This window comes from Trichosurus vulpecula, chromosome 3 (assembly GCF_011100635.1).
Source record: "Trichosurus vulpecula isolate mTriVul1 chromosome 3, mTriVul1.pri, whole genome shotgun sequence".
In the NCBI taxonomy this organism is placed as follows: Eukaryota; Metazoa; Chordata; class Mammalia; order Diprotodontia; family Phalangeridae; genus Trichosurus; species Trichosurus vulpecula.
Window position 1 is genome coordinate 161,105,298 of NC_050575.1, and position 25,587 is coordinate 161,130,884.

Sequence of the window (25,587 nt, forward strand, 5' to 3'; positions counted from 1 at the left end):
TCAATGGTGGAAATAGTAAACCACTCTAGCAGTTTTCCAAGAAAGCCCCAAATTGGGTCATAAAGATTTGGACACAACTGAAATAAGTGAATGACAACAACAAAATCAACCAAGGCTTGATTTATTGCTTTGTGGATCACCTAAATTTAAGAAAGTAATGGAGGAAACGTTAATGTTAATATTGTCAATTAAATTTAAAGATGTATTGTGCCTTTTTGGAGAGCCTGCTGTTAAACATTTATCGACACCTGTATGTGTGCTTGTACGTATGTGTGCATGTGTGTATGCATCGTGAGATCATATTTTTAGAGCTTAAAGGGACCTTAGGGGTCATCTAGTCCAATCCCTTCATTTTGACAGATGAAGAAACTGAGGCCCAGAGAGCTTCAGTGATACAGACTGAGATTCAAAGCCGGGTCCTCTGAGTCAGGATCCAGCGCTCTGGGGGGATCTCTACCGCTTCATCTTGACTTTTGTTTGGACGGAGAGAGACGAGCAGAAAAAGGAAGTTATTAACTTGCTATGTCACTTTAGGTAAGTCTCTTTCCAGGAGGGGTCTCAGTTTCCTCACTGGTAAAACCAGGGGATTGTACCGACGACCTCCAAGGTCGCTTTCAGCTCTAATGTCCAATTAACGCTTTCTGTTATGGGTAAGAGATCACATATTTCTAAAAGAAGGGAAGAGAGGAGCAGAAAACAACACCAAAGACAAACTTGAAATATTTAAGCTTTTGCTTCCAGCTCTCAATGAGTGGAAATCCCCAGGCTTTAGGGATGCCTGCGATGGCCAAATTCTCAGCGGAGCCCAGTGCTCTCTAGGCCCATCTCCAGCCTTCTCTTTTCTTCCCTTCCCCCTGCTGGAGTCCACTTCCTGAGTCATATCCTGTTGGGCCATAGTCATCTTGTTTTGTCATTCCCCACCAGGGACGGTCCCCCACCTCCCTCCCACCCACCCCCAGGAGGTGTCATAAGTCATTTCCCCTTAGTAGGTCTTGGTTTCCTCATCCTTTCCCTTTGCAGTGAGTGTGAGATGGGGTAAACTGGCTTTGAAACCAGCAAAGAATGAGTGGAAATCCACACACCAGGACCCTGAAAGAAACTGGAAGGTGGGGACTCCCCCCTCCAGGGGTCTGAAGAATTAGTAACTTAATCAGCTATTCCTCCCAGGGAGTTAGCTTTTTAAAAAGAGGATCTGCAGGAAGTAGGTAAATTTTTAACTGAAACAACTGTCTATAACGGTAGGATTTCAGGCCCGTGGCACCTAGAAGGGAAGAGACTTTGGGCAGTGGGTCATTTCCTGTGCCCCTCAAGTCACACCCATAATAAACCTAGTTGGGTTCTGACCTCTGAGCCACTCAAAACACAATCACATCTGGGATGGTACGGTGGTGATGAGGAATACGAAGCCCAGCAAGATGAATGAAGTCCTTGTGACCTTGCCCCAAGGTTATAAGCTTAGTGTCCAAAGTGGGACTAGAACCCAAGACTCCTCTGTGAGATAAAACAGTTGAACTAGATGATAGCTAAGGTCTGTTCCAGTTCTAACATTCTAGCATGCTGTCAAGTTCCTCCTAGCACTAACATTCTTTAGTCTAAGGTCCATCGTGATGCCAACATTCTGTTCTTAGGCCCCTTCCGCCTCAAACATTCCATGTTTTAAGGCTCCTCCCAGCTCTTAGCGCTTAATGGTTCTATAATGAACACTTGGCTACTTCTTGAGGTCAGCTAGCTGCTCCCCTCCTGTTGGCCTCCATCCCACTCTGAGGCAGGACTGGAGGACTGAGCCCTACAGATCACAAAGCACCATCTACCCGGTGATGGTAGCTGATGGCCTGGCCAGAGACGCTCCAAGGGAGAACGCAGGATTCAGGTCTGATGGCAGAACAATCCACAAACCAACAGATTTTAACTGAGTGCCTACCAGAGATCTATACAAGGCTCTATGCTAAGGGCTAGGAGCAGTACAGAGGCAAATGAACCTCCAGGTTCTTGCTCTCATGCTCCTGGTCTCATAGGTAAAAATAAGTCATATATATGGAAAACTACAATGCAAAACAATGTCCTGTAGTAAATGGTAGATTAATAGAAAGAGCATTATCTAGATTGAGAGTATATTTATGTATATTTTATACATTATATATATGTTTATAAGGACAGCTAGGTGGTGCCGTGGCTAGAGTGCTGGGCTTAAAATCAGAAAGACCTAAGTTCAGATACAATCTCAGACACTTACTAGCTGTGTGACCCTGGGCAAGTCACTTAACCCTGTTTGCCTCAGTTTACTCATCTGTAAAATGAGCTGGAGAAGGAAATGGCAAACCAGTCTTTGCCTAGAAAACCCCAAATGGGGTCATGAAAAGTCAGACACACCTGAAAAACAACTAAAGAACAGTATAATTTTCAAGCCAGTTCAATAAATATTTAGTAACATCCATTCAATAAGAAATACTGAAAGATTTCCTATGCTCCCTCATGGAGTTTATTATCTGTTGGGGGATGGGGGGATAGAATACAACACGTACACAAATAAGTAAATACAAGGTAATTTGAGGAAGGAGAAATACTTACACTTGAGGTGGTCAGGGAAGGCGTCCTAGAAGAAGTCTTCTTCTAAGCAAAGACTTGAAGAAAGACCAGAGTTAAGAAGAAGAGCATGTCTCAGGCATGGTGATCTGGATGAGAAGAAAGATATTACCCTCTTGAATCAACCCCAAGAATCAAGAACTTTCTATGGAGCCTAATCTTGGGGACTGAGGGTGGGGAGGGGGTAGGAATGGGTCAGGGATGGGCCAAAAATTGTGTTATAAGAGTTCATATTTCTACAGTGGTTTAAGGAGATTGTAATGGATATTCTCTAAATTCTCCTTTAGCTTTGAATCTTGCAATCCAAGATGAGAGAGTTCAAGTTTTGGGGAAGAGATACTAGTCTAATTTGGCTGAGACATAAAGGGGAGCGATATAGAATAAGGCCCGAAACATAAGTTAGAGCCAGGTGCTTGAGAGCTATAAAATGGCAGGATGGCGAGGGACCATTTAATAACTGGTATTTTTATAGGGCTTTCAAGTTTGCGTCTTAACACTGAGCATCTCATTTGAGCCTCACAAAAGCCCTGTGAAGTAGGTGCTCTGGGTCTTACCATCTCCATTTTACAGATGGACAAGACGGCTCAGTGTCTTGGCATCTGTTTCCTCATCTGTAAAATGAAGGGGTTGGGCTCCATGAACTTTAAGGTTGCTTCCCACTCAGTCTAGGCTTAGAAAAATGAAGTGACTGGTCATATAGCTAATAAATGTCAGAGATTTAAACCCTAGGTTTTCTGGGCTCCAAGTCCACCATGTATAACCTATAACCTTGTGTTCCCCTGGAACAAAGGGCCTAGGCTATCTCTGTGTGTGTGTGTGTGTGTGTGTGTGTGTGTGTGTGTGTGTGTGTGTTGGGGGTGGTATTTCTTAGCTCTAAGGCTCTGAATCCCCACCTGTAACCGCCGGAACACCTCTACATTGGACACCGTAATTTTGTCTTTGCAAGCACGCTAGCCATCATCTATCACAGGCAACTTTATTGCACAAATCTCACTGAAAAGGGCACCTGTGGAAGAGTGGGCCAGATGCCCAAGCCCCATCCACTCTCACCTGCAACACAAGGCAGAGGAATGTGATACGATACATGTTTCTAAAGCCCTTCTTTGGTGCAGAGCGCTGAGAGAAGATGCGATATTTAAATGCCACATTCAGTGCCCTCAAACAACAGCATGCCTGCCCAGAGACTGGAATACTCGACTATGCAGTAAGAGCGTTAGTGAGTTATAAGACAAAGGGTAACGTGAAGAAGTTCCTGGAGGAATTTGTGAGTTGAGTTTTAGTGGCTGGGGTAGGAAGGGGGTAGGGATGGGGCATAGGTTATACCATTAGAATTTTAGGTAGGAATTCAGAAAGTGAAGAAGAGGAGGGAGGGCATGTTAGGCATAGGGATCAACCTGAGCAAGCGTATGGAAGGGCAGGCAGGTGTTTGCAGGGTATGGGGCAAAATCCTCAGTTTGGCTGAAGTAACATGAGATAAGGCCAGCAAAGTGGTGGGTTGCTGTTCAGTCTCGTCTGATTCGTCATGACCCCATTTGGGGGTTTCTTGGCAAAGATATTGAAGTGGTTTATCATTTCCTTCTCCAGCTCATTTTACAGATGAGGAAACTGAGGTAAACAGGCTTAAGTGATTTGCCCAGGTTCACACAGCTAATAAGTGTCTGAGGCCAGATTTGAACTCAAGAAGATGAGTTCCTCACTCTAGGACCAATGCTCTATGCACTGTGGCACGACTAGCTGCTTTATGGGAGTGTATTAAATACCAGGGAAGGGTAGTTAGACCTTACTTGGTAGGTAGTAGGGAGCCAGTGAATATTTTTGAGTAGAAGTGATAGGATCTGATCTGTACACAGTGCCTGGTACACAGGCACTTACAGAAAACACCATATAAGCAGTTAATTAATGCTTCTCTTATCCAATCTTAGCTATACATAAAAATATCATTCTGACAGCCTGATAAACAATAGACTAGAGGTGGGGGAGGGGGGAAGAATGGAGACAGGAAGATGTATAAGGAAATTATTGTAGAACCATCACAGGCATTTGAGTACCTCTGAAACATTTAACAATCGTGTATCTTGTGTGTCACCATTAACTGGGTGACAACTTTATCAGGAAGGCCTCTGGGAGTTGCATCTCAACACTGCTCCTCTGGTTCCAGCAGAGTACCTACCTTGGGGTGCAAGTGGTTCCTCTAAGTCTTCTGAGCTCGGCAAGACTTCCCATGAGCCGCTCCTATTTCGGCCCTCGGTGCTTCTTCAAGATTCCAGCACACTCTGCAGCAGTCACGGTATTGTTACCATTGTTTAGTCGTTTTCAGTGGTAGCCAACTATTTTATTGGCAAAGGACTAGGTTGGTTTGCCATTTCCTCCTCCAGCTCATTTTACAGATGCGGAAACTGAGACAGGGTTTAGTGACTTGACCAGGGTCACACAGCTAGTAAATGTCAGAGGCTGGATTTGAACTCAGTCTTCGTAACGCCAGGCCCTAGCCGCTCCAGTTCAAGCCACCTAGCTGCCAAAGATCAGTTCCATGCAATTCTCTTCTGCCTTATTGGATCAGAAAACCTCCTTGTTTTGTCTATAGTTCTCACCCTCAAGAGCACCTCCCTCCTTTCGGATGTCTTCTCCTTCAGGAATGCCTTGGACAAAGCTACAAAGAGTGGTGGATTAGGGAAATGGATCACAAGATTCGGAGCTAAAAGAGAATTTAGAGAATATCCATTACAATCTCCTTAGACCACTGTAGAAATGTGAACTCTTATAACATAACCTTTGGCCTGTTTCTGACCCATCCCTACCCCCTTCCCATCTCCAGTCCTCAAGACTAGGCTCCATAAAAGGTTCCTGAATCTTGGGGTTGATTCAAGAGGGTAATTTCTTTCTTTGGTTTGTTAGCTCCACCTGGAGTTACTCCAAGAAAATCTCTAAATATGCTTATTTTTGGTTACTGCCTAGGTTTCCCTAAATGTGTGCAATAGGGTCCTAGTTCCAGTACAGGCACTTAAGATATATATATATATATATATGGATATATATATATATATGGATATATATATACACATACATATATGTATATATATACACACATACATATATACACACACATATATTTGTGTATGTATACATATACATAGCAATGATAGCATTTATAGTACCTACTATATACTAGGTATTATGCTGAGCACTTAATAAATATTATCTCATTTGATTGATAGGTGGCTAGAAAGCTTTTGTTTCACCTCAGAAAACACTAGAAAACACAAAGGCCTCATAGGAACCCATGAACAGAGAAATACATTAAGCATTCACAAAGCCCATCAGCGGCCCTCAGAAGGGAGCTTGGGGTTTCCATCAGGGCCACCCTTCAACCTTCTGGAGGGCCCATAGCCTTCCCAGAGGATCATACAAAGTCATTCCCAGAGTCATAGCGTCACTCTGTGGTTTGAAGGCAAACACAGTTCTGGGCCAATGAACGACCCATCAGACCTCCAAGTAGAAAGTGCTCAGGAACATTGTGATGGTGGTCTTCTTCCTCCTAGGTATGTAGGTAAATTCTCAACCTTGGGAACTTTTGAACCTAGAATTACCCACAAGGTAAGCCCTAGGCGAAACCTCCCTTCTGAGGCCAGGCTAGATTTCAGTATTACACTGCTTAGGGTACACATAACACAATGCATTCAAACTCATCTACACAGGATACTGGGGTCCGTAAACGCTGCCCACAGACCGCCCTCTTGGGTCATATGGACAATCACATGACTGCATTTGCCACGTCCTGCAGGAAATCTATCAGTGCCCCACCTGTGGCCATCTTTTGAGTGGGGAGAGTTGTCACTCTCAGGATGCTTTCCTCAGACCACTTTCAGACTAGCACACACATGCCTCTGCTCCGGGGTGCCTTTTCTTGTTGCTTAGGGGACACAAGGCTTCTCTTCCCTCACGGACCTGCCCTGTCCTATTCCAAGCTGGTATTTCTTCTGAACAGGGGAAGGCAAAAAGCCAAAAGACAGCAGAAGGATCTGTTTGCTCCACCCTCCTGAATCCTATCTTAGTTTCCTTGTGATTTCTCACCTCTCTGCCATCTTATTTGTCTTTCCTGTTTAGGCTCTTCCAAGCTCCACAGGGGAAATGGCGATGAGGTTTTGTGGAAAGGGTGGTCAATCTGGAGTATCCCCTGGACCTAGGTTTGAGTTCTGACTCTGTCAACCTGGAGGGGTATGACCTTGAGCCAATCACTTCACCTGAGCCTCTGTAAAGCAAATGAAGGGGTGGTACTAGATGATCTCTAATGCTCCCTCCAGATCTAAATCTATTATCCTTCTCTGTTGTCTTTCTCCTCTCACTCAAGAGATCTTCTCTGGATGTATAGTTCTGGACCCACTGACACTTTGTCATGAGTCTTGCCAGGGCAAGGTTTGACATACCCATTCTTGCTGTATTCATACACACAACAAGCACAAGGTATCTAGCGTCCCCCTGCCCCACTTCCCCAGTGGCTTGAGTTCCACACACATTTTTAATGGAAGAAAATTCTACTCTTCTAATTCCAAGATTTTTAGCAATTTATTTTGTGACTAGTTAAATCTCATTTATTAGAGTGAAGGTAGAAAGGTGGACAATAAGATACAGGGTACAATTTACGGATCTTATCTACTCCAGTCCCCACATCACCAGCTACCAATTGCACATCTCCAACTGGATGTCCTGCAAGGCATCTCAAACTCAACATGTCCAAAACAAAACTATCTTTCCACCACAACCTCCCCTCTTCCTAACTTTGTTTTTGTTGAGGGTGTCACCATTCCTTCCATCACCTGGGTTCTCCATTTCAATCATCTTCCGCTCTTTCCTCTTCTTTATCCTCCATCCCCCCACATGGAAGCACAAGTCTTATCTACTCCACCTCTGAGACATCTCTCAAATCCGTGCCCTTCTCTCCGTACATTTGCCTTCATCTTCCCATAAGCCTCTACCACTTTTCACTGGGACTACTGCAATAGCCTCTGAATCCCCAAATCCAGCCTCTCTTCTCTCCATTCCACCCCCATAAACTACCACAATGATATTATTAAAACATAGGTCTGACCGTGTCATGCCCCTCCTCAAGACATCCTCATGGCTCCTGGAATAAGACACAAATGCCTCTACTTGACTTTTAAAGTCCTTTGCAGTTTGGCTCCAGACTTTCTTTCCAGGCTTATTAGACCTCACCCTCCTTCACACGCTGAAGCATCCAGCAAAACTCACTTGCTTCCAGTTTTCCATCCACGATATTTCATCTCCTGTTTCAGTGTCTGCCCAGGTTGTCCCCTATGCCTGGAATGCCCTTTCTCCTCACCCATTCCCCATAGAATGCCTAGCTCCATTCAAAGCTCAGCTCAACTGCCACCTGCTACAGGAAGCCCCTTCTGAGCCCCCCACCCCACCCCCGGCCCACACTCCCAGGTGCTAGTGCCCCTTACCTAGGAATGATTTCATATCTATTTTGTATTTAATTTTCTACTTATATGTTGTTTTCCTCTCCCCCTAAAAGTGTAAGTTCTTGGAGGGTTTTTATGTGTCCCCACTTCTATCGTTTCCCAGTGCCTGGAACATAGTAAGTACTCAATAAATGCTTGTTGAAATGAATTTAATTGCCTACGCAGGATGTGCCAGGCTCCGCTCTCCAGGTAGGAAAACGCTGCCAGCAAAAAAAAAAAAAAAAAAAAAAAGTGCAAAGAAACAGGAAAGTCCTAGGGGTGTTTCCCCAGGGACAGTGGGGAATCCAGTCCTCACAGAGAGTTCATGGAGGGCGGTGGAGGGCTGGAGAGATACAGTGAAGCACTACTGGAGGCAAGGTTGGAGAGCACAGAGAGCACTAGGCTAAGGAGTTTGGATTTAATGCTGGAAGCAGTTGGAAGCCATTTTGTGTTCTCCAACAGGGAAATGACATAGTTTCAAAGAGGTTAATCTAATAGCCTTTGTAGGAACAGGATAGGGTGAGAATACAGGGGGAGGCCATGCAGGAGGTTGTTGCAATAATCTAGGTGAAAAGCAAAGATCTCTAGGGGTGTGAGTATCAGGAAGCTTAAGTCCCTTGCTAATCACTTAGATTCTTTCTGAAAGGCCAGGAGAGCAGACTGACAGCTCCCCATGGGGGTGCAGAGAGGGAATCCACTGAACCCTTGTGGGCGTCGGGATTAGGGAGGGAAGAAGGTACTAAAAGGGTACTTCAAAGGAAGACTAGGCTTGATGACCAGACATGCCTAGCTTCCAGTCTTGGTTTCGTCACTTACTAGGTGACTATAGGGAAGCCTCTTTGCTTCTCTGAGACCTTTCCTCGTCCGTAAAGTGGGGGTTTAATGCACGCACTACTGACTTTACGGAGTTGTGAGACCCTGTTTGGCGAACCGTACATTACCACACAAACGCGAGCTACTGTCGTTCGTTGTAATGTTATCAGTAAGGAGGATAACTATGGGGAATTTATGGAAGGGCTCCAAGGAGAAGCACACAGTGTGAGGGATTAGTAAGGTCTTCACCGGCGGCCGGCATACACATTGTCCGATGAAATGGAGGAATTGATTTAAATATTTTCGTTTTTGTTGTGGCGGTTGAGGTATTGTGACATAGCGATGGACAGCAGGTTTTGAAGCCAGGAAGACTTCTTCAGTTCAAGCTCTTCCTCCGGACACGTACTGGCTCTTTGACCATGGGCAAGTAAGTCGCTTAACCGTTTAGAGTGACCCAGCAACCCTTCGTTGCTATAAAGTACAGATTAGTTGTTGATCGCTGGTGGAGGGAGCTTTCACACCGGGAGGTACCCCCCCCCCCCCCATACAAGCACACACGTGGAAAATGCACGGGTCTAGACTGCATTCATTGTCGTCCATATAAATGTTTCCCTGCCTAGGTCCGGGCCAGAAGAGGTCTTCATCCCGAAGGATGTGACAGAGCGGGGGAAGTCTGAAGGGCTAGCCCGTTTGGAAGGAAAGTGAGGAGGTCAGTTTTAGACATGGTGAGTTTGCAAAGTTAACGCCCTGCCCTAGGGGAAACTGAGGCAGGCGGAAAGAAGAGGATGTCTCTCTCTCCTCGCTACCCACCCAGGAAAGCCAGGGGGAAGCCTAGGCACTCTGGCCTCCTGGGTCTTTAAGTCCCAAGGGAAAGTGGGAAAGAGGCCCCCAGGGCTCTGCCCACCTGCACCGCTGAGGCCTCCCAGGCCCATTCCTCCCACCCCCGGCCCGGCCCTCCTTCCGCTCCTCTGGTCTCGCAACTCCCCCTGGCGGTGATCGGTTGCCATGTCAACCAAGGGAACCCGGGGGGCCGGCGGGGGGAAGGCGGCTCCCGCCCCCCGGCTCGGCCCCCGCTCACTCCGCACCTCCTCCGTGCGCCTCTCGGCCGTTCTCCCGGCTCGGAGCCCGAGGAGTAGGGGGGAGGAGCGGGCAGGAAAGGGCTCTGCTTGCTCGCTGTCCCCACGACGGCTAAGACCTGGGGGCGCCCCTGGTGCCCCGGCCTGGGGTGCAGAAAGGGAAACTGAGGCACGGGCTGGGCTGCAGACGGGACGCGCTGGGCGGCTCCCCGTCGGCGAACCGAGGGCTCGATTCCAGACTCCCAGGCGTCCGGGCTCCTGGGCCCAGACGTCGCTCTTCGCTTTCCTCTCCCCGGCACTTACGGGGGCGAGGGGAGGTGGGGACTGGACCCCTACAGGGGGGAGGGGCCGCGGCCGGGCTGGTGACGCACCGTGAACCCCCACCCCCCCCCAGCGGGTGGGTCCGGGTCCGGGTCGGGGCGGAGTCGCGGCAGGTGCGCCCGCGGAGTAGGCGGGCGAGGACGGGTGGCACCTCCCCACCCCCCTTTATAACGCGCCCCCAGCCCCTCCCCTCCAGGCTCCCCCCATCGCCCCCACCCCCTCTCGGTGTCCTCTCCTCCTCCTGTCTCAGCCTCTCCTTCCCTTCCTGCCCCAGCCCGGGCCTGGGAGAGGAGGAGGAGAGGAGCGAGCGTCCCCGGGCCCGGCTCTGGCTCCGGTTCCCGGGGGCGGCTCCCCCCGCCCTCCCCTCCCCGCCCCCAGCCCGGCGGCGGCGGCGGCGGCGGCGGCGTCGGAGAAGCCGGAGCCGAGAAGGAGGAGGAGGAGGAGACTGCGGATCGCCCGGGATCCGCTCCGGAGCAGCTCCACGGGCTAGCTGCCGGGCCAATGCAACGGGACGGGCCGCCCCGCGCCCCCGCCCCCATTCCGGGGCCCCGCCTTCCCGGCCCCGGAGGTGTTGGTAGTGTTGGCGGCGGCGGCGGCGGTGTTGGCGGTGGTGGCGGCTCTACAGCCCCAGCAGCCCCCGTCCTCCCGGGAACTACAAGTCCCAGGGGTCCCGGCGGCGGCCGCAGGGCGGAAGAGGCGGGGCCGGCATCTCGGGGCCGGAAGTGGCCCGGGAGGCGGAAGTGGCGGGGCCGAGGAGGGGGCTGGAGCGTGGGGGGCGCGGCGGCGGCGGCGGCGGTAGCGGCAGCAGCGGCGGCGGCGGCGGCTGCAGCGGGGCCGGGGGCAGCGGGGGCCGCCAGTGGGGCGGCGGGAGGCACGGGCGAGGCCGCCATGGCCAAGCAGTACGACACGGTGGAATGCCCCTTCTGCGACGAAGTGTCCAAGTACGAGAAGCTGGCCAAGATCGGCCAGGGCACCTTCGGGTGAGCGCCGGGACGGGCCAGGACAGGGCGGGTGTGTGGGAGGGTAGGCCGGGGCCTCCTGAGGCCCCAGACCACAAGGGACCTCCAGGGGCCGGCCGGGCCGGGGGCCCGGGGCCGTGGCCGTAGCGGGGCAGCCCGCGGGACGCCGGGGAGGGGTAGGGGCGAGGCCTAAGCTGAGCAGCGGGTCCGAGGCCCGGAGGCAGAGGGGGGACCGCCTGCTAGGAAGGGAGCTGAGTCCAGAAAGTTAGCAGTCTGACTCTAGAACCTGGTGCTGGAGGCTGAGTCCTTATAGGGACCTCGAGGCTGGGGGTGGGGAGCGGTGCTCTTTGGGCTGGGTCCCCCGAGGCTGTCCGACAAAGGGAGGGTGGAGGTCTTGGGGTCCCGCCCCAGGGGTGAGTCTGCCGGGGACCCTGGAGATAAGGACAGCCAGGCGAGAAATGCTTTGCAGGGAGAGGAGGTTCGGGTTCCAGAGAAAAGAGGCGGGGTAGGGGAAACTCCCAGGAACGGTGAAGGGGCTTCATTTCGGGGGAGAGAGCTCCTGGTAGGGGAGGAGCTGAACAAAGGAGGCGCCGGAAGGAATGGAAAGTAAGAGAGTTTTAAGATAGGAGTTAGGGATAGCTCTAAAGGTGAGTTTTTTTTACAGGCAGGTGTTTGGTTTTGTTTGTATTTTTCAGTTAAAGTAAGCGTATGGTTTGGTGGCAAAAGCAAGGGTGTGGGATTCAGGCCACTCATGCATAATGTGATCTCTGGCACAATGAACTCCCCCCTTCAGTTTCCTTTATGTAGTGAGAGATTTTTAGAGTAGATAACTTCCAATCCTCTTCTAGCTCTAGTAATTGTTGTAAGAACCGGGGCTAAAGGGTAATTGCCATTTCTGATAAGTTCTGGGAGGAGGGAGCTGGGCAGAAAAGGAGCCTGGATAAGCAAATGTGCCATCCTTTGGCTTGCAGTGAAGTCTTCAAGGCCAAGCACCGACAGACTGGCAAGAAGGTAGCCCTGAAGAAAGTGCTGATGGAAAATGAAAAGGAGGGGGTAAGTGAGTGGAATCTGGGTCCTGAGCTGGGAGGGGAAGTGAAGCCCTGGCCCCATTGTCCTCTCGATTTGTTAAGCTTGTTGTCTGTGATTAATATCTATAGAAAACCTTAAGTTAGCCAGGAGTGCTGCTAGGTGTTAACTTCTTATTTTTGAGACTGTAGGACTGAGGTCAGTAAGCTCACTTCATTCGTCCCTTCTTACTATGTTCACACCTGTTTCTCTAGTCCTGATTAATACCTTAAAGTTCATTTGGTCCCATTAAACCCACTTTGTTAACCTTTTCTAGTCCTAACAATCTGTATCAAAGCCTACCAATTAGTGTGGTTGTTGACACTCCCCACCTAACACCCTTTAAAAAGGTTTGGAGTGAGGGTGTGGTAGGTAGGGCAAGAATTCTGTTGCCTTAATTATATTGACAAATGAATATTGGCCCTTCTAGGAAAAATTTTATACCCACCCTATTAGTCTGTTAACATTTATATAAAAAGCTTGTGAAGAGCTCCATTTCACTGAATTTGGCTAACAAGAAACTAGGTTGTCAATTCCAAGAAGGAGTAATTCAGAACTTTGATCAGCAAGGATTCAAATATGGTTTTACTTACATATGAGTTCACGAATAGAAGGGTGAGCACCTGTGTTTGTATTGTCACTATGCAGAAGGAAATTAGTGTCAAGAAATCTTTATCTGTCATCTGTTTAATCTCAAAGAAATTATTCTAGCCCTCTTAATAGACAAGGTGGAAGGATGAAGTGGTGAACTACTAGTTGTCTTAACTGAACTTTTTATCTTGGCCAACACTTAGCACAGCATTCTTAACAACAGGGTGGACTGTTAATGGATATTTGTTAGGTTGGACATCAGGAAAAAGTTTGAATTTATTGGTATTGAAATGGTTGAGTTTGAGATACTTGGCTTCATTTGGTAGAGTGTTCAGAGTCAAAGAGCAGAGCCTTGTAAGTGCTTTGTCATGTTTGGCTGGCACTTTGAGGCCAAATTAGAGTATTTATGAATTCTGTAATTCCCTGGATTAATTTTCCAGTTTTAGTCCAGGTGTATACCTAATTTTGAACTTTTGGAAACACAGATCTAGAATCTTTTAACATTTATTTGCTGGAAACAGTCTTAGAAATATCATTTTAGAAATGAGGAAAGCGAGACCAAAAGAAGTATTGGCTTGCTCGAGGTCACACAGAGATGGTACTAAATGTCAGATGACTTCTAAAGACCTTTTCCCCGGTTCAGATTCATCCTAGGTTTCTAATAGTTTTGTGTAGGGATGGGAGGAGCTTTCCAAAAACTAGACCTCTAGTCTAGTTGGATGGTAGGGGAGAAAATCTTGGGTATTTTTTCCTCTCCCCTCTCCCCATTCATTCATTTGGAAAGTCAGCTTCCACTTATGTAGGAGGTGGTACTTGGGCTGAACCTTGAAGGAATCTTGCAATTCCAAGAGGTATACATGAGGAGGACTAGCTTTGTACCAACTGAAGATGTCCTGGGAAATGGAATGTTATGTAGATGGAAAAATAAAGAAGCCAGTTTTCCAGGAAAAGGCATAATGTGAAATCAGTCTCCAAATACAGGTTCAAGCCAGGTGGTGAAGGGCTTTAAATGCTGAATAGAACAACTTCGAGACAATAGAGCCACCAAAGCTTTTTAAATGAGGAGATGATATTGTTAGATGTGTCATTTTGGCAGCTGTATGGAGGATGGATTGAAATCCAGCTGCCCTAAGTCATGTTACCTTGTTGCTTCATTCTTGCCTTTCTCTTCTCTTGACCAGTTTCCCATCACCGCCTTAAGGGAAATCAAGATTCTCCAGCTTCTCAAACATGAGAATGTGGTTAACCTCATTGAGATCTGTAGGACCAAAGGTAACTTGTGTTTCTATCTTCTTGTAGTTTAAGGTTTGTTCCTACCTCTGTGTCTGTCTCCATTTCTGGAAACTAAATGATAAAATCCTGATGATACTCTGTTCCTGAGTACTGGTCTGGACTTTTCTTCCTTTGGGTGCTGACTTTTTCCTCTCCCAAATACTGTTTCTCTTGATTTTTCTTCATTCGTTTATTTTGCTTCTCTTACACCAAAGATGTCCGTGGTATTAAATTCTTATTAGACATATGTATCTGGTGCCCCCAGACAGAGCATGGTCAATCCTCTGCATTCCTGCTGCTGGGGTTGGTAGGGATTTACCTGAGAGTTTACCTTAGGAGTGTGTGTGTGTGTGTGTGTGTGTGTGTGTGTGTGTGTGTGTGTAAGTAAGTGTAAGAAGGTTCTGGGTTTTGACCATCCTCTCTCATTCCATCTTAGCCTCTCCCTACAACCGCTGCAAAGGCAGCATCTACCTGGTGTTTGATTTCTGTGAACACGACCTTGCTGGGCTGCTGAGCAATGCACACGTCAAGTTCACTCTGTCAGAGATCAAGAAAGTGATGCAAATGCTGCTCAATGGTCTCTACTACATCCATCGGAACAAGGTGAGCCAAACAGGAAGAATTGGGGAGCAGGTGGGACATGTCATGACAAGAAGTGCCTGAACAAAGGCACTTTGCTATGATGGTGAGATAAGGGATAAACCACTTTTTTGCCTTGAACCTTTCCTTAGAGGGAAGTAGAGGTAAATAGAAGGAGATAAGGTTGTAGTGGTTGGGTAGAACTAGACTGTTGTGGAGATCCTTAAATGTTAGGTTGAGGAGGTTGTTTAATGTCAAGGAGGGTGTCGCACACAGGGTTTAGGAAGAGTATTCTGTCAGCCTGTGCAAGATGATTTGGAGCAGGAGAGACCCGTTGAGAGGCTGATGCAGTAGTCCAACCACAGGGCCCAGTTTGTGAGATATTCTTAAATGCTAGAAAGTGGAGGGCAGGGATGGACTGAGATGGATACAGGGCTTGCCCCTGGAGTGCTTACAGCCCACCTAGAGAAACAAGACAGACACACGTGCTCATTACTATGTTCCAAGCCCTGGAAATATAAAGCCAAAAGCGAAGCAGTCCTGCCTTCAAAGAGCTTCCATTCTGTCCAGGGAGACAGCAGCATGTATACATCTCTTAGCAGGAGTCCTTTAACTTGAGGTCTATGTTGGTTTCCTTTGTAATGTTGTATATTTTGTTTTATGCATTTAAAAACATTCTGAGAAGGGATCTGTAGATGTCAGATTGTCAGAGGTCTGCAACACAAGAAAGATCATCCCTTTTTCTCACAGTATATGCTAAATGAATGCAGAGGTTTTGGCAAGGAAGGAACTGGCAGCTAACGAGATGAGGAAAGATTTTATGCAGGAGACATTTAAAGAGGTAGGAGTGAAGAGGGAAAGCCTTCAGGCACAAGGTACAGTCAGTGCAGACGTGCCACCATGGAAGGGAGTGTCATGCATGAAGGGAATAGTATATAATAAAGCCAGAAGGGTAGGAGGAGGCAGGCTTGGGAGAACTTGGAAGTGCCAGCCTGAAGCATTTCTGTTTGATCCTGGAGGTAGTAGGGAGACACAAGAGTTTAGTGGGATTACCTTGTCAGACTTGTTATTTAGGGAAGTGAAGTCACTTTGGCAGCTATGTGAAGGATGTATTTGAGAGGGAAAGAGACTTGAAGCAGCGACACCAATTAGGAGGCTTTTGGGACAGTCCAGAAGAATGGTGATAAAGGCAAAGAGGATAGCAGAGATTGCCTTAGGTTGTAGTGGAAGTCCAAGTGAGTGATACACTCATAAGTGCTCTAGGAGTTTAAAGGAAGGAGAGTGCTTCACAGGGGGCTGGGGTAATTGGGGAAGGCCTAGTGGAGAAGAGGTTGGATTTGATCCAGTTCTTGAAAGATAGTTAAAACTTGTATAGAAGGAGAAATGCTTTCTAAGTGAGTAATGACTGTATAAGCAAATTGCTTGTGAGTTCCTGCTGTTCCTAGTTTCAAGAAGTCCATTGGTTTGACCCAGAAACCTCACTACTACCACCTTCCATTAAAATGTCTGGTTTTTTTTTTGTTTGTTTTTTTGTTTTTTTCCACAAGATCAGGCGTTCTTCTGGGAATATGGTTTTTAGGAGGTGAGGAGGAGAATGGAATTCAAATAACAACTAGGAGCCTGGAGAAAAACAAATGTGTGTGCCTAGAACAGGGCAGGTGCTGCCCCAGCTGGCAGAATATGGACCAGAGGCTTCCGTCTTGTGTTTTGCTTTCCGTGTGAGTCCATGTCCACTGGACACAAATCGGAGGGCACATTCAGGCACTGATCTCTCTATGTGTGTCTGTGTGTTTTTAACAGATTTTGCATCGAGACATGAAAGCTGCTAATGTGCTCATCACCCGGGATGGGGTCCTGAAGTTGGCTGACTTTGGTTTGGCCCGGGCTTTCAGTCTGGCCAAGAACAGCCAGCCAAACCGCTACACTAACAGAGTGGTAACGCTGTGGTACCGGCCTCCAGAGCTGCTGCTTGGTATGGCCCTGTTGGGTGTAGATGCATGGGGACACGGCGGGGGGATCGGAGGGGGGGTGCAGATCGCATAGTCCTGGCAGCTGTGGTGCAATGGGAAGAGCGCTGGGAATCTAAAGACTTGCATCTGGTCCTGGCTGTCCCTGAACTAGCTTCAGGATCTTCAGCGAATCACTTGTCTAGGTTTCTTCCTCTGTGAAATGAAGTCAGAGATAACCAGCTCTGGTGCAGTGCTTTATGGACATCATCTCATTTCACCCTCACCACCCCTGGGGGGTACGTGTTACTACTCCCATTCTGCAGATGAGGAAAATGAAGCCCGGGGTTAAGTGATTTACCTATTGCTAGTAAATATCTACGGCAGGATTTAAACTCCAATTCCAGCACAATCTACCATGCTGCCTAGTTGCCTCAGTAGAGGGGAACAAGAAGACTGATTGCACTGAAGAGACAGACTGGCAAAGTGACCCAGCCCATCCGTCTTTCTCTTTTCCCAGGAGGTCTGCATGACAGCTAAAGGGTTCCAGGTGGAATAAGCTCCATAACTACAATTGTCTCTTTCGCTGTTATCCACAGGAGAGCGTGACTATGGCCCCCCAATTGACCTTTGGGGTGGAGGCTGCATCATGGCCGAGATGTGGACCCGTAGCCCTATTATGCAGGGTAACACGGAGCAGCACCAGCTGACCCTCATCAGTCAGCTCTGTGGCTCCATTACCCCAGAGGTAAGTTTCTCTCTCACCAACTCCATAGTCCTTCAGTTTTACCTTCTGTAATCTGATGACTGCTGCCTTCTTGCCAAGTACCAGAGCATCAGTCACCTAAAAATGCAGATGTTACAGCTGTTCTCCCATCTGCAGCCCTTGGGACACCTTCCATGTCTCAGTAGCTTTTGTGGGTAGAAATGGATGTGGATGAAACCTGACACCGTCTCACCCCCTGATGCCCAAGTGGTCCACTAGTAGGTGAAGCCCACTTAATTAGAACATAAATTAGAAGTCATACAGGTCTGCCAAAAAATATTTTGCCAGTCTTCCAAATTTTCACCATGCTTGCTATCGTCAGTGATAGCTAAAAACAAGCACATTTAACTATTATATTAAGGACTTGATTACACATGGCTCTCTCCAAGGTGATAGATGTGGAAAATTAGAGAGACCCACCTTTTTAGAACATGTGCTAAAGCATTACGATGGGTGGCCATAATTACGATGGGTCCTGTAAGAAGAAAGGGATCTTACAGGTGGCAGAAAAGCTCCCCTAGAACTTTTGCTTGCCCTCTATGCTGTGTAGGGCAGCCTCAGGCCCATAGGCCTTGTTAGTACTGAGAGGACAAGCTTTCTCCTTAGGCAGGGACACAGATGACAAAATGACTTTATAGTTTAGTTGGAGACAATTGAATTAGAATACTAGGTTTTGGCACATTTATCCTGTTGGCCAGGGCTAACTAACTCAACTGGATTGACAAATAACAGCCCCCTTCCCCCAAGCTGGCCACATAAAAGCTCTTCTCTCCCTTGTAGGTGTGGCCCAATGTGGATAAATATGAGCTGTATGAGAAACTGGACCTGCCTAAAGGACAGAAACGGAAGGTCAAAGAGCGGCTCAAAGCCTACGTCAAGGACCCTTATGCACTGGACCTGATTGACAAACTGCTGGTACTGGACCCCACCCAGCGTATTGACAGTGATGATGCTCTCAACCACGACTTCTTCTGGTCAGACCCCATGCCCTCGGACCTCAAGAACATGCTCTCCACTCACAGCACTTCCATGTTTGAGTACCTGGCTCCACCCCGACGGAGAGGTGGTGGGCACATGCCCCAGCAGCCAGCCAATCAGAGCCGAAACCCAGCAGCCACTAATCAGACAGAGTTTGACCGAGTATTCTAAGGTCACACACAAAATTGGTCCTTTTTTGGTTTGGGTTTTTGTTTTTTATGTATATGTATATATACATGTGACTATTATGTTGCTGAGATTATGGGGCATTCTAAATTGTTTCCCATTGCACATATATATTTTTTTAAACTTTTGCTCTAGGCATCAGGGATCCCAGCTAGCATTTAGCCTGGACTGCAATGGCAAGCTAGCTAGTAGGGGTGGAGCTAGACTGATGGAAAGACATTGCAACAGCTGCCTGCTCCATCCTCAGGACCCACATTTCTGGATGACATTTGGCACTGTCTTCTCCAGAAGAGATTTCGTTTTTTTGAGGGGAGCAGGCACAGGAGTATCTCCAGGCTGTCCTATTTCTGGATTGTCCCAGGAATACAATAGGCATCTCTTCCTCCTTCTGTTAGCCAGAGGGTTAGATTATTTTGGATAGCCTTGGGGCCTCTGGTATTAGAAAAATCCCTGACAGCTTCTCTGAGTCTTGCCTGTGGAGAATGTTCCTGTTGACTAACAGGAAGATCACAACGCCAGCACTCTTTGAATCCCACAGTCCTCTCAACATCCCCCACCATGTAGTCTGGGAAATGCTCTTCCATGGATTGAACTCCTGGGAATCCAAAAGGATCAGTTGGGTGTGGTCCCTCCTTGATCCCACTGTAGCTTGGAGGGCAGAAGAGCAATTTCGGTTTTCTTTTTAGAAGAATTATATCATGTTAACCTCTGTTTGATTTTTGCTTGGAACACTGGTTATAATTAAAAGTTGACTTTTCTTAGCTGGCTGACTGTTTGTATTTCTGTGGTACAGTTGGAGCTTTCTTACTCGCCTACCTTGTATTAGGCTTGCAGGCCCTATTTGTGACGTTGAGGGCATCATGGTGAGGTAGTAGAAATAACTCTGTGTTCACTCCCATCCGTATGCCCTGGACCACTCACTTCCCCTCTCTGCCTTGGTTTCCTCATCTATAAAATATTCACTGCTTTGCAGCTAAGCCTAACAAAAATGGTCTCGACTACATTGGAGGAAAGATCAAAGTAGAAGCAGCAACTGTGCTCTAGGGAGGTGACCGTTCTGACAAACCAGTTGTGAGAAGAGGGCGGGGCTGCTCCTCTTTTCTGATTTTTGCTTCTGTGTGATTTGCTGAGGAAAATGATCTTTGTAAATGCTGTCCTTTACAACAACTACTAATTACTACAGTAGCAATTAGAGCAGTCACTAATGGAGAATCAGTAACGAAGATGAAGGAGATGGCAAGAGAGGACTCGGCTGCATTTGAGTCACGTCGCTTGACCCCAAAGAAAGACCTGGGCATTGGAATGACTGAGGCGCTGTCGCTGATCTTTGAAGGGCAGAGGAGATAGGAAATGCTGTAGATTAGAGAAGAGAAATGTGCTCATTTTCAAAAACTAGGAAGAGACTAGGATCTGCAAAGTGTAGGTAGGCCAGTGAGCCTGTCTTCAATTACTGAAACTTTGAAAATATAATTAAAGATTTATGAAAGGAGGCAATGATAACAATAGCAAGGACAGTTTTAAGAATAGGTCGTGGCAAGCTCTTCCTTTTGAGAAGGGTGGGGAAGGGAGTGGGCCACATTACAAGATTTAGATGGATCAGCTGCGTGAATAATACCAATGTCCCAGCAAAGCTTTTGCAGTCACTTGTGGTATCTCGGGAAAATTGAAGATGTGGGCTAGAAAACGGTACTGGGGTGACTGAATGGTCGGACAAAAAAGGATAGTCATTTATTGGTTGATGTCATGTTGGAGGAAACTCAATGGATTGTCCCAGGAATCTGCTTGATTCTGCGTTGAACATTTTTATTAATGACTTGATAAAGGTATAAATGCATGCTTATTAAACATAAAGCTACACAAAGCTGGGTGGGATAGCTCACATGCAGGATGATTTAAGTTAGAATTTTAAAGTAATACAGAGTAGAATCTAACTGAAATTTCAAAGGACTAAATATAAAGTCTTAGACCCAAGTTTAAAAAAAAAAGTGATAAGTGCAAGATAGAAAAGCATGGCTGGATAATAGTTTGCCAGAGAAAAATGTGGGTTGGGGGTATTGTTAATGAGCTGTAGGCTGAGGGATAGGGCATCTAAGAAAGCTTATACAACTTTAGCCCACAATAAGATAATAGCTGTGTCCAGGACTAGGTAGTCCTGCTGCCCTGGTCATACCAGATTTAAAATACAAAGGTCTACTCTGGATGCTACCTTTTAAGAAGGAAATTAGAAAGCGTCCAAAGGATGGCATCCAGAATGATGAAGGGCATTAAATTCATGCCACCCGAGCATCACCTAAAGCAACTAGGATGTTTATCCTGAGGAAGAGAAAACAGAATGGGGGGGGGGGGGCAGAGCCAAGATAGAGGTGTGAAAGCAGGGACTTGCCCCCAAATCCCTCCAAACACTAGTTAAAAAATGGCTCTAAACAAATTCTAGAGCTACAGAACCCATGAAATGATAAAGTGAAACAAGTCTCCAGCCCAAGATGGCCTGGGTGGTTGCTGGGAAGTATCTATCACACTGTGCTGGGAGCAGAGCACAGCCCAGTGTGGGCCACACCAGGACAGATGAGACTGGAGCAGGCCACAGGGCTCTGAATCACTGAGCTGTGGAGGTTTCCGGACTTCTCAACCCACAAATGCCAAAGACAACATAGGTCAGTGGGAAAACTGTTGGACCTGGGTGAGAGAAGGGCACGGTCCAGCCCCAGGGCAGCAGAGGTAGCTACAGTGGTGGCCTCCAGAGCTCCAGGCCCACAGACACTACAGGGAATCATGTAGCTGATCAGAGCCAGAGTGCAGGAATCTCTATGCTGGTGCTGAGGCAGGATTCTCTTGCTTTGCCCTGCTTGGATCTGGGTCACAGTCCTGTTTGGCAGTCCTTGGGGGAAGGAGGAGCACTGGTGTGACTGAGCTTGTGGTGGCTGTGGGAAGCGAGTCCTCCTGGTAGTTACACGGCAGAAAGGAGTGCTTGTACTCACAGGCCAGGAGAAGGAGTATCGTACCACCTAAGAATAGAAGTAGCTCTGAAAACAGCAGCGCAAAAACCCTGAAGCTTGGGACAGAGCATTCTCCACTCCGTAAGCAGTAATATCCTGACAAAGAGCTCAAAAGTCAAGTAATTGGGAAAATGAGCAGACAGCATAAAAGGACTCAGACTATAGAATCTTACTTTGGTGATAAAGAAGATCAAAACATACAGCCAGAAGAAGTCAACAAAGTCAAAGAGCCTACATCAAAAGCCTCAAAGTAAACTATGAATTGGTCTCAGGCCATGGAAGAGCTCAAAAAGGATTTGGAAAATCAAGAGAAACTGAGGAAAAATTGGGAAGAGAAATGAGAGTGTTGCAAGAAAATCATGAAAAACAAGTCAACAGCTTGCTAAAGGAGATCCAAAGAAATACTGAAGAGAATAACACCTTAAAAAATAGACTAACCCAAATGGCAAAAGAGATCCAAAAAGCCAATGAGAAAAAGAATTCCTTAAAAGACAGAATTAGCCAAATGGAAAAGGAGGTCCCTTTTAAAAGATCACTAAAGAAAATACTACCTTAAAAATTAGAATGGAGCAAGTGGAAGCCAGTAACTTTATGGGAAATCAAGAAATTATAAAACAACCAAAAGAATGAAAAAATGGAAGACAATGTGAAATATCTCATTGGAAAAACCACTGACCTGAAGAATACATCCAGGAGAGATAATTTAAAAATTATTGGACTCCCTTATCAAAAAAAAAAAGAACCTAGACATCATCTTTCAAGAAATTATCAAGGGCAGCTAGGTGGCGCAGTGAGTTAGAGCACCAGCCCTGGAATCAGGAGGACCTGAGTTCAAATCCAGCTTCAGACACTTGACACATTTACTAGCTATATGACCTTGGGCAAGTCACTCAACCCCAATTGCCCTGCCCCCCCCAAAAAGAAAGAAATTATCAAGGAAAACTTCCCTGATATTCTAGAACCAGAGGCTAAAATAGAAATTGAAAGAATCCACCGATCACCTCTTGAAAACTCCTAGGAATATCATAGCCAAATTCTAGAGTTCCCAGTTCAAGGAGAAAATATTGCAAGCAGCCAGAAAGCAACAATTCAAGTATTGTGGAAATACAATCAGGATAACACAACATCTAGCAGCTTCTACATTAAGGGACTAGAAGGGCTTGGCATATGACATTCTGGAGGTCAAAGGAGCTAGGATTAAAACCAAGAATTGCCTACTCAGCAAAACTGAGTATAATACTTCAGGGCAAAATATGAACTTTCAATGACATAGAGGACTTTCAAGCATTTTTGATGAAAAGACCAGAGCTGAATAGAAAATTTGACTTTCAAATACAAGAATCAAGAGAAGCATGAAAAGGTAAACAAGGAAGAGAAATCATAAGGGACTTACTAAAGTTGAACTGTTTTGTTTACATTCTTACATGGAAAGATATTTGTAATTCATGAGACCTTTCTAAGTATTAGGGTAGTTGAAGGGAATATATATATACATACATACATACACACACACACACACACACACATATATATATATATATGAAGGGATGATGTCTAAAAAACAATTAAAAGGTGATAGAGGAATATATTGGGAGAAGGAGAAAGGGAGAGACAATAGGGTAGATTATCTCATAAAAGCGGTAAGAAAAAGCTGTTATAATGGAAGGGAATTGGGAGTGAGGGAAAGGGAATGAGTGAACCTTGCTCTCATCGGATTTGACTTGAGGGAATAACATACACACTCAATCTCAATTTGGGTATCTTAACCTACAGGAAAGTAGGGGGAAAGAGGATAAGGGGCAGGGGGGAATGATAGAAGGGAGGGCAGATTGGGAAAGGAGGTAGCAAACATTTTTGAAAAGGGACAAGGTCAAAGGAGAAAACTGAATAAAGGGGGACAGGATAGGATGGAGGAAAATATAGTTAGTCTTTCACAACATGACTATTATGGAAGTGTTTTGCGCAACGATACATGTATAACCTATATTGAATTTCTTGCCTACTCAAGGAGGGTGGGTGGGGAGGGAAAAAGGGAGAGAATTTGGAACTCAGAGTTCTAAAAACAAATGTTAAAAAAATGTGTTTTTACATGCAAGTGGGAAATAAGATATACAGAGGCAATGATAGAAGGGAAGGCAGACTGAGGAAAGAGGCAATCAGAATACATGCCATCTTGGGGTAGGGGGGCAGGGTAGAGATGGGGAGAAAATTTGTAACTCAAAATCTTGTGGAAATGAATGTTGAAAACTAAAAATAAATTAAAAAAAAAAAGAAAAAGAAAACAGAGAACGGTCTTAAGGTAATTTGAGGGACCTCACATAAAAGAGGGCTTATTCTTTTAGGCCCATAGGACTGGATTGTTTATGGATAGAAGTTGTAGAGAAGCAAATTTAAGCTTTATGCAGAGAAAAACTAAATAAGAGTTGTCCAAAAGTCCAAAAAATGAGCTAAGTCAGGAGGGAGGGCAGTGGCCTGCAGTAAAAGCCAGATGGTCAGCTGGTGGCTGTTATATGATGCCCTTCTAATTATGAAGTTCTGTGATGGTGGAGATAATAATCCCTGCTGTTTCTCAGTAAGCCGTAAAGATCAAATGAGATAACTGGAGGAGGCAAAATGTTTTTAAAATTCTCAAGGTGTGGTTTCTCCTCCAGATACTGACCTTTTTTACCAGTATGTACAGAGAGTTCTCTACATAAGTGAACTGGTCTGCAGAACTCTATGTAAAGCAATTTTTACGTATAGTGAATTTGCCCCTCTTTGAGGCCTGTAGAGGAAGGGAGGGGCCACGGTTCAAGGACACACGATAGGCTGGGGACAGGATGGGTCCGGGCCAGTCACTGGAGTGGTCTGGAGAGGAAGGCAGGTGGGTGCGCAGATCGGGGTAAAGGTCAGTCTCTCTAGATCGGGTCTCAAGCCAAGCCCCTGATCGAAGGTGACAGTCCATCTGCTTTCGCAGGAAAGGGTGTTTTGTTTTGGGTTTTTTTGGTGAGGGGTAGGAGGCTGAGGAGCAATAAGCTGAGGGGTGGGAGCAGAGAGGGAGAGCACAGTACTGGGCAGTAAAGTTAGCAGGTGCTTTTTAGAATGCCAATTTCTTTCAGAATTCCTTCTGTAAAGTTGAATTTGCATCATGTAAATTTACATAAAGCAAGAATTGTCTGCTTTAATGTTTGCAAAACACTTTATAAATTCATTTCATTCTCATAACAACCCTGAGAGGTAGGTGCTCTTATCCCCATCTTACAGATGAGGAAAATAAAGCAGATAACAGTTACGTGGCTCATTTAAGATCACATGTCTAGTATGTGTCTAAGGCCAGATCTTAACTCGGGTCTTCCTGACACCAGGGTGAGCACTTTAGCCACTGCACCATCCACAAGTTTTACACTTCAAAGCTAGCAGCTATGATGCTTCTCTCCATTAGAGCCCCCTCACATTTGTATAGTGTAGAGGGAAGGGGTCTTGTTTGTGTTTCGAAGACTGAGTCTGCAGTATGCTGGGTACACTCTTGGACAGTGGAAATAACGTGTCCTATTTTAAAGTGATTGCATTTCTTCCCTGATGTATACATGGAGAAATAGTCCTTCACTCTGGAAAATAGTTTTTTAATTGTGAAAGGACAGTTTGGGGTTTTTTAGCCTGTTTGTTGTGAATCAGGCCTCAGCCATCGCACTTAGCTTCAATTTGACCTGTCATTTGTGATTACAGACATGTTGTGAGTCATGTGTGAAAAATATTGATTCCCAGTAGGCTCCTGCCACGGCATGAGATCCGCTCTAAACTGTGCGTCAGTTTTGCTGAGTTTTGTGTAGCAACAGTGCAATTACTGTGATAGTATTTTGTTTTGTTTTTATTTAAAGGCTACTCTTAACAGAAAATCCCAGAAGAATCAGAACTGGAACCCTGTCTACATGGTTTTATCAAAATCACATCCAACTTTGTGCTTCAAGGAGGTAGGCAGAAAGACCCCACTTGAGGGGGCTGCCTAAAGCCTCAGGCT

General features: G+C 46.4%; 1 protein-coding gene across 1 annotated transcript; it reads left to right on the forward strand.

The window, feature by feature from the left end:
* The first annotated feature begins 10,753 nt into the window (after positions 1–10,753).
* Positions 10,754–19,361, forward strand: CDK9 (cyclin dependent kinase 9). The gene is made up of 7 exons (XM_036748052.1): positions 10,754–11,232; positions 12,183–12,264; positions 14,049–14,139; positions 14,576–14,742; positions 16,519–16,690; positions 17,264–17,412; positions 18,211–19,361. The coding sequence occupies exons 1-7, from the start codon at positions 10,754–10,756 to the stop codon at positions 18,577–18,579; spliced, it is 1,509 nt and encodes a 502-aa protein (XP_036603947.1). The 3' UTR covers positions 18,580–19,361.
* Positions 19,362–25,587: the final 6,226 nt, after the last annotated feature.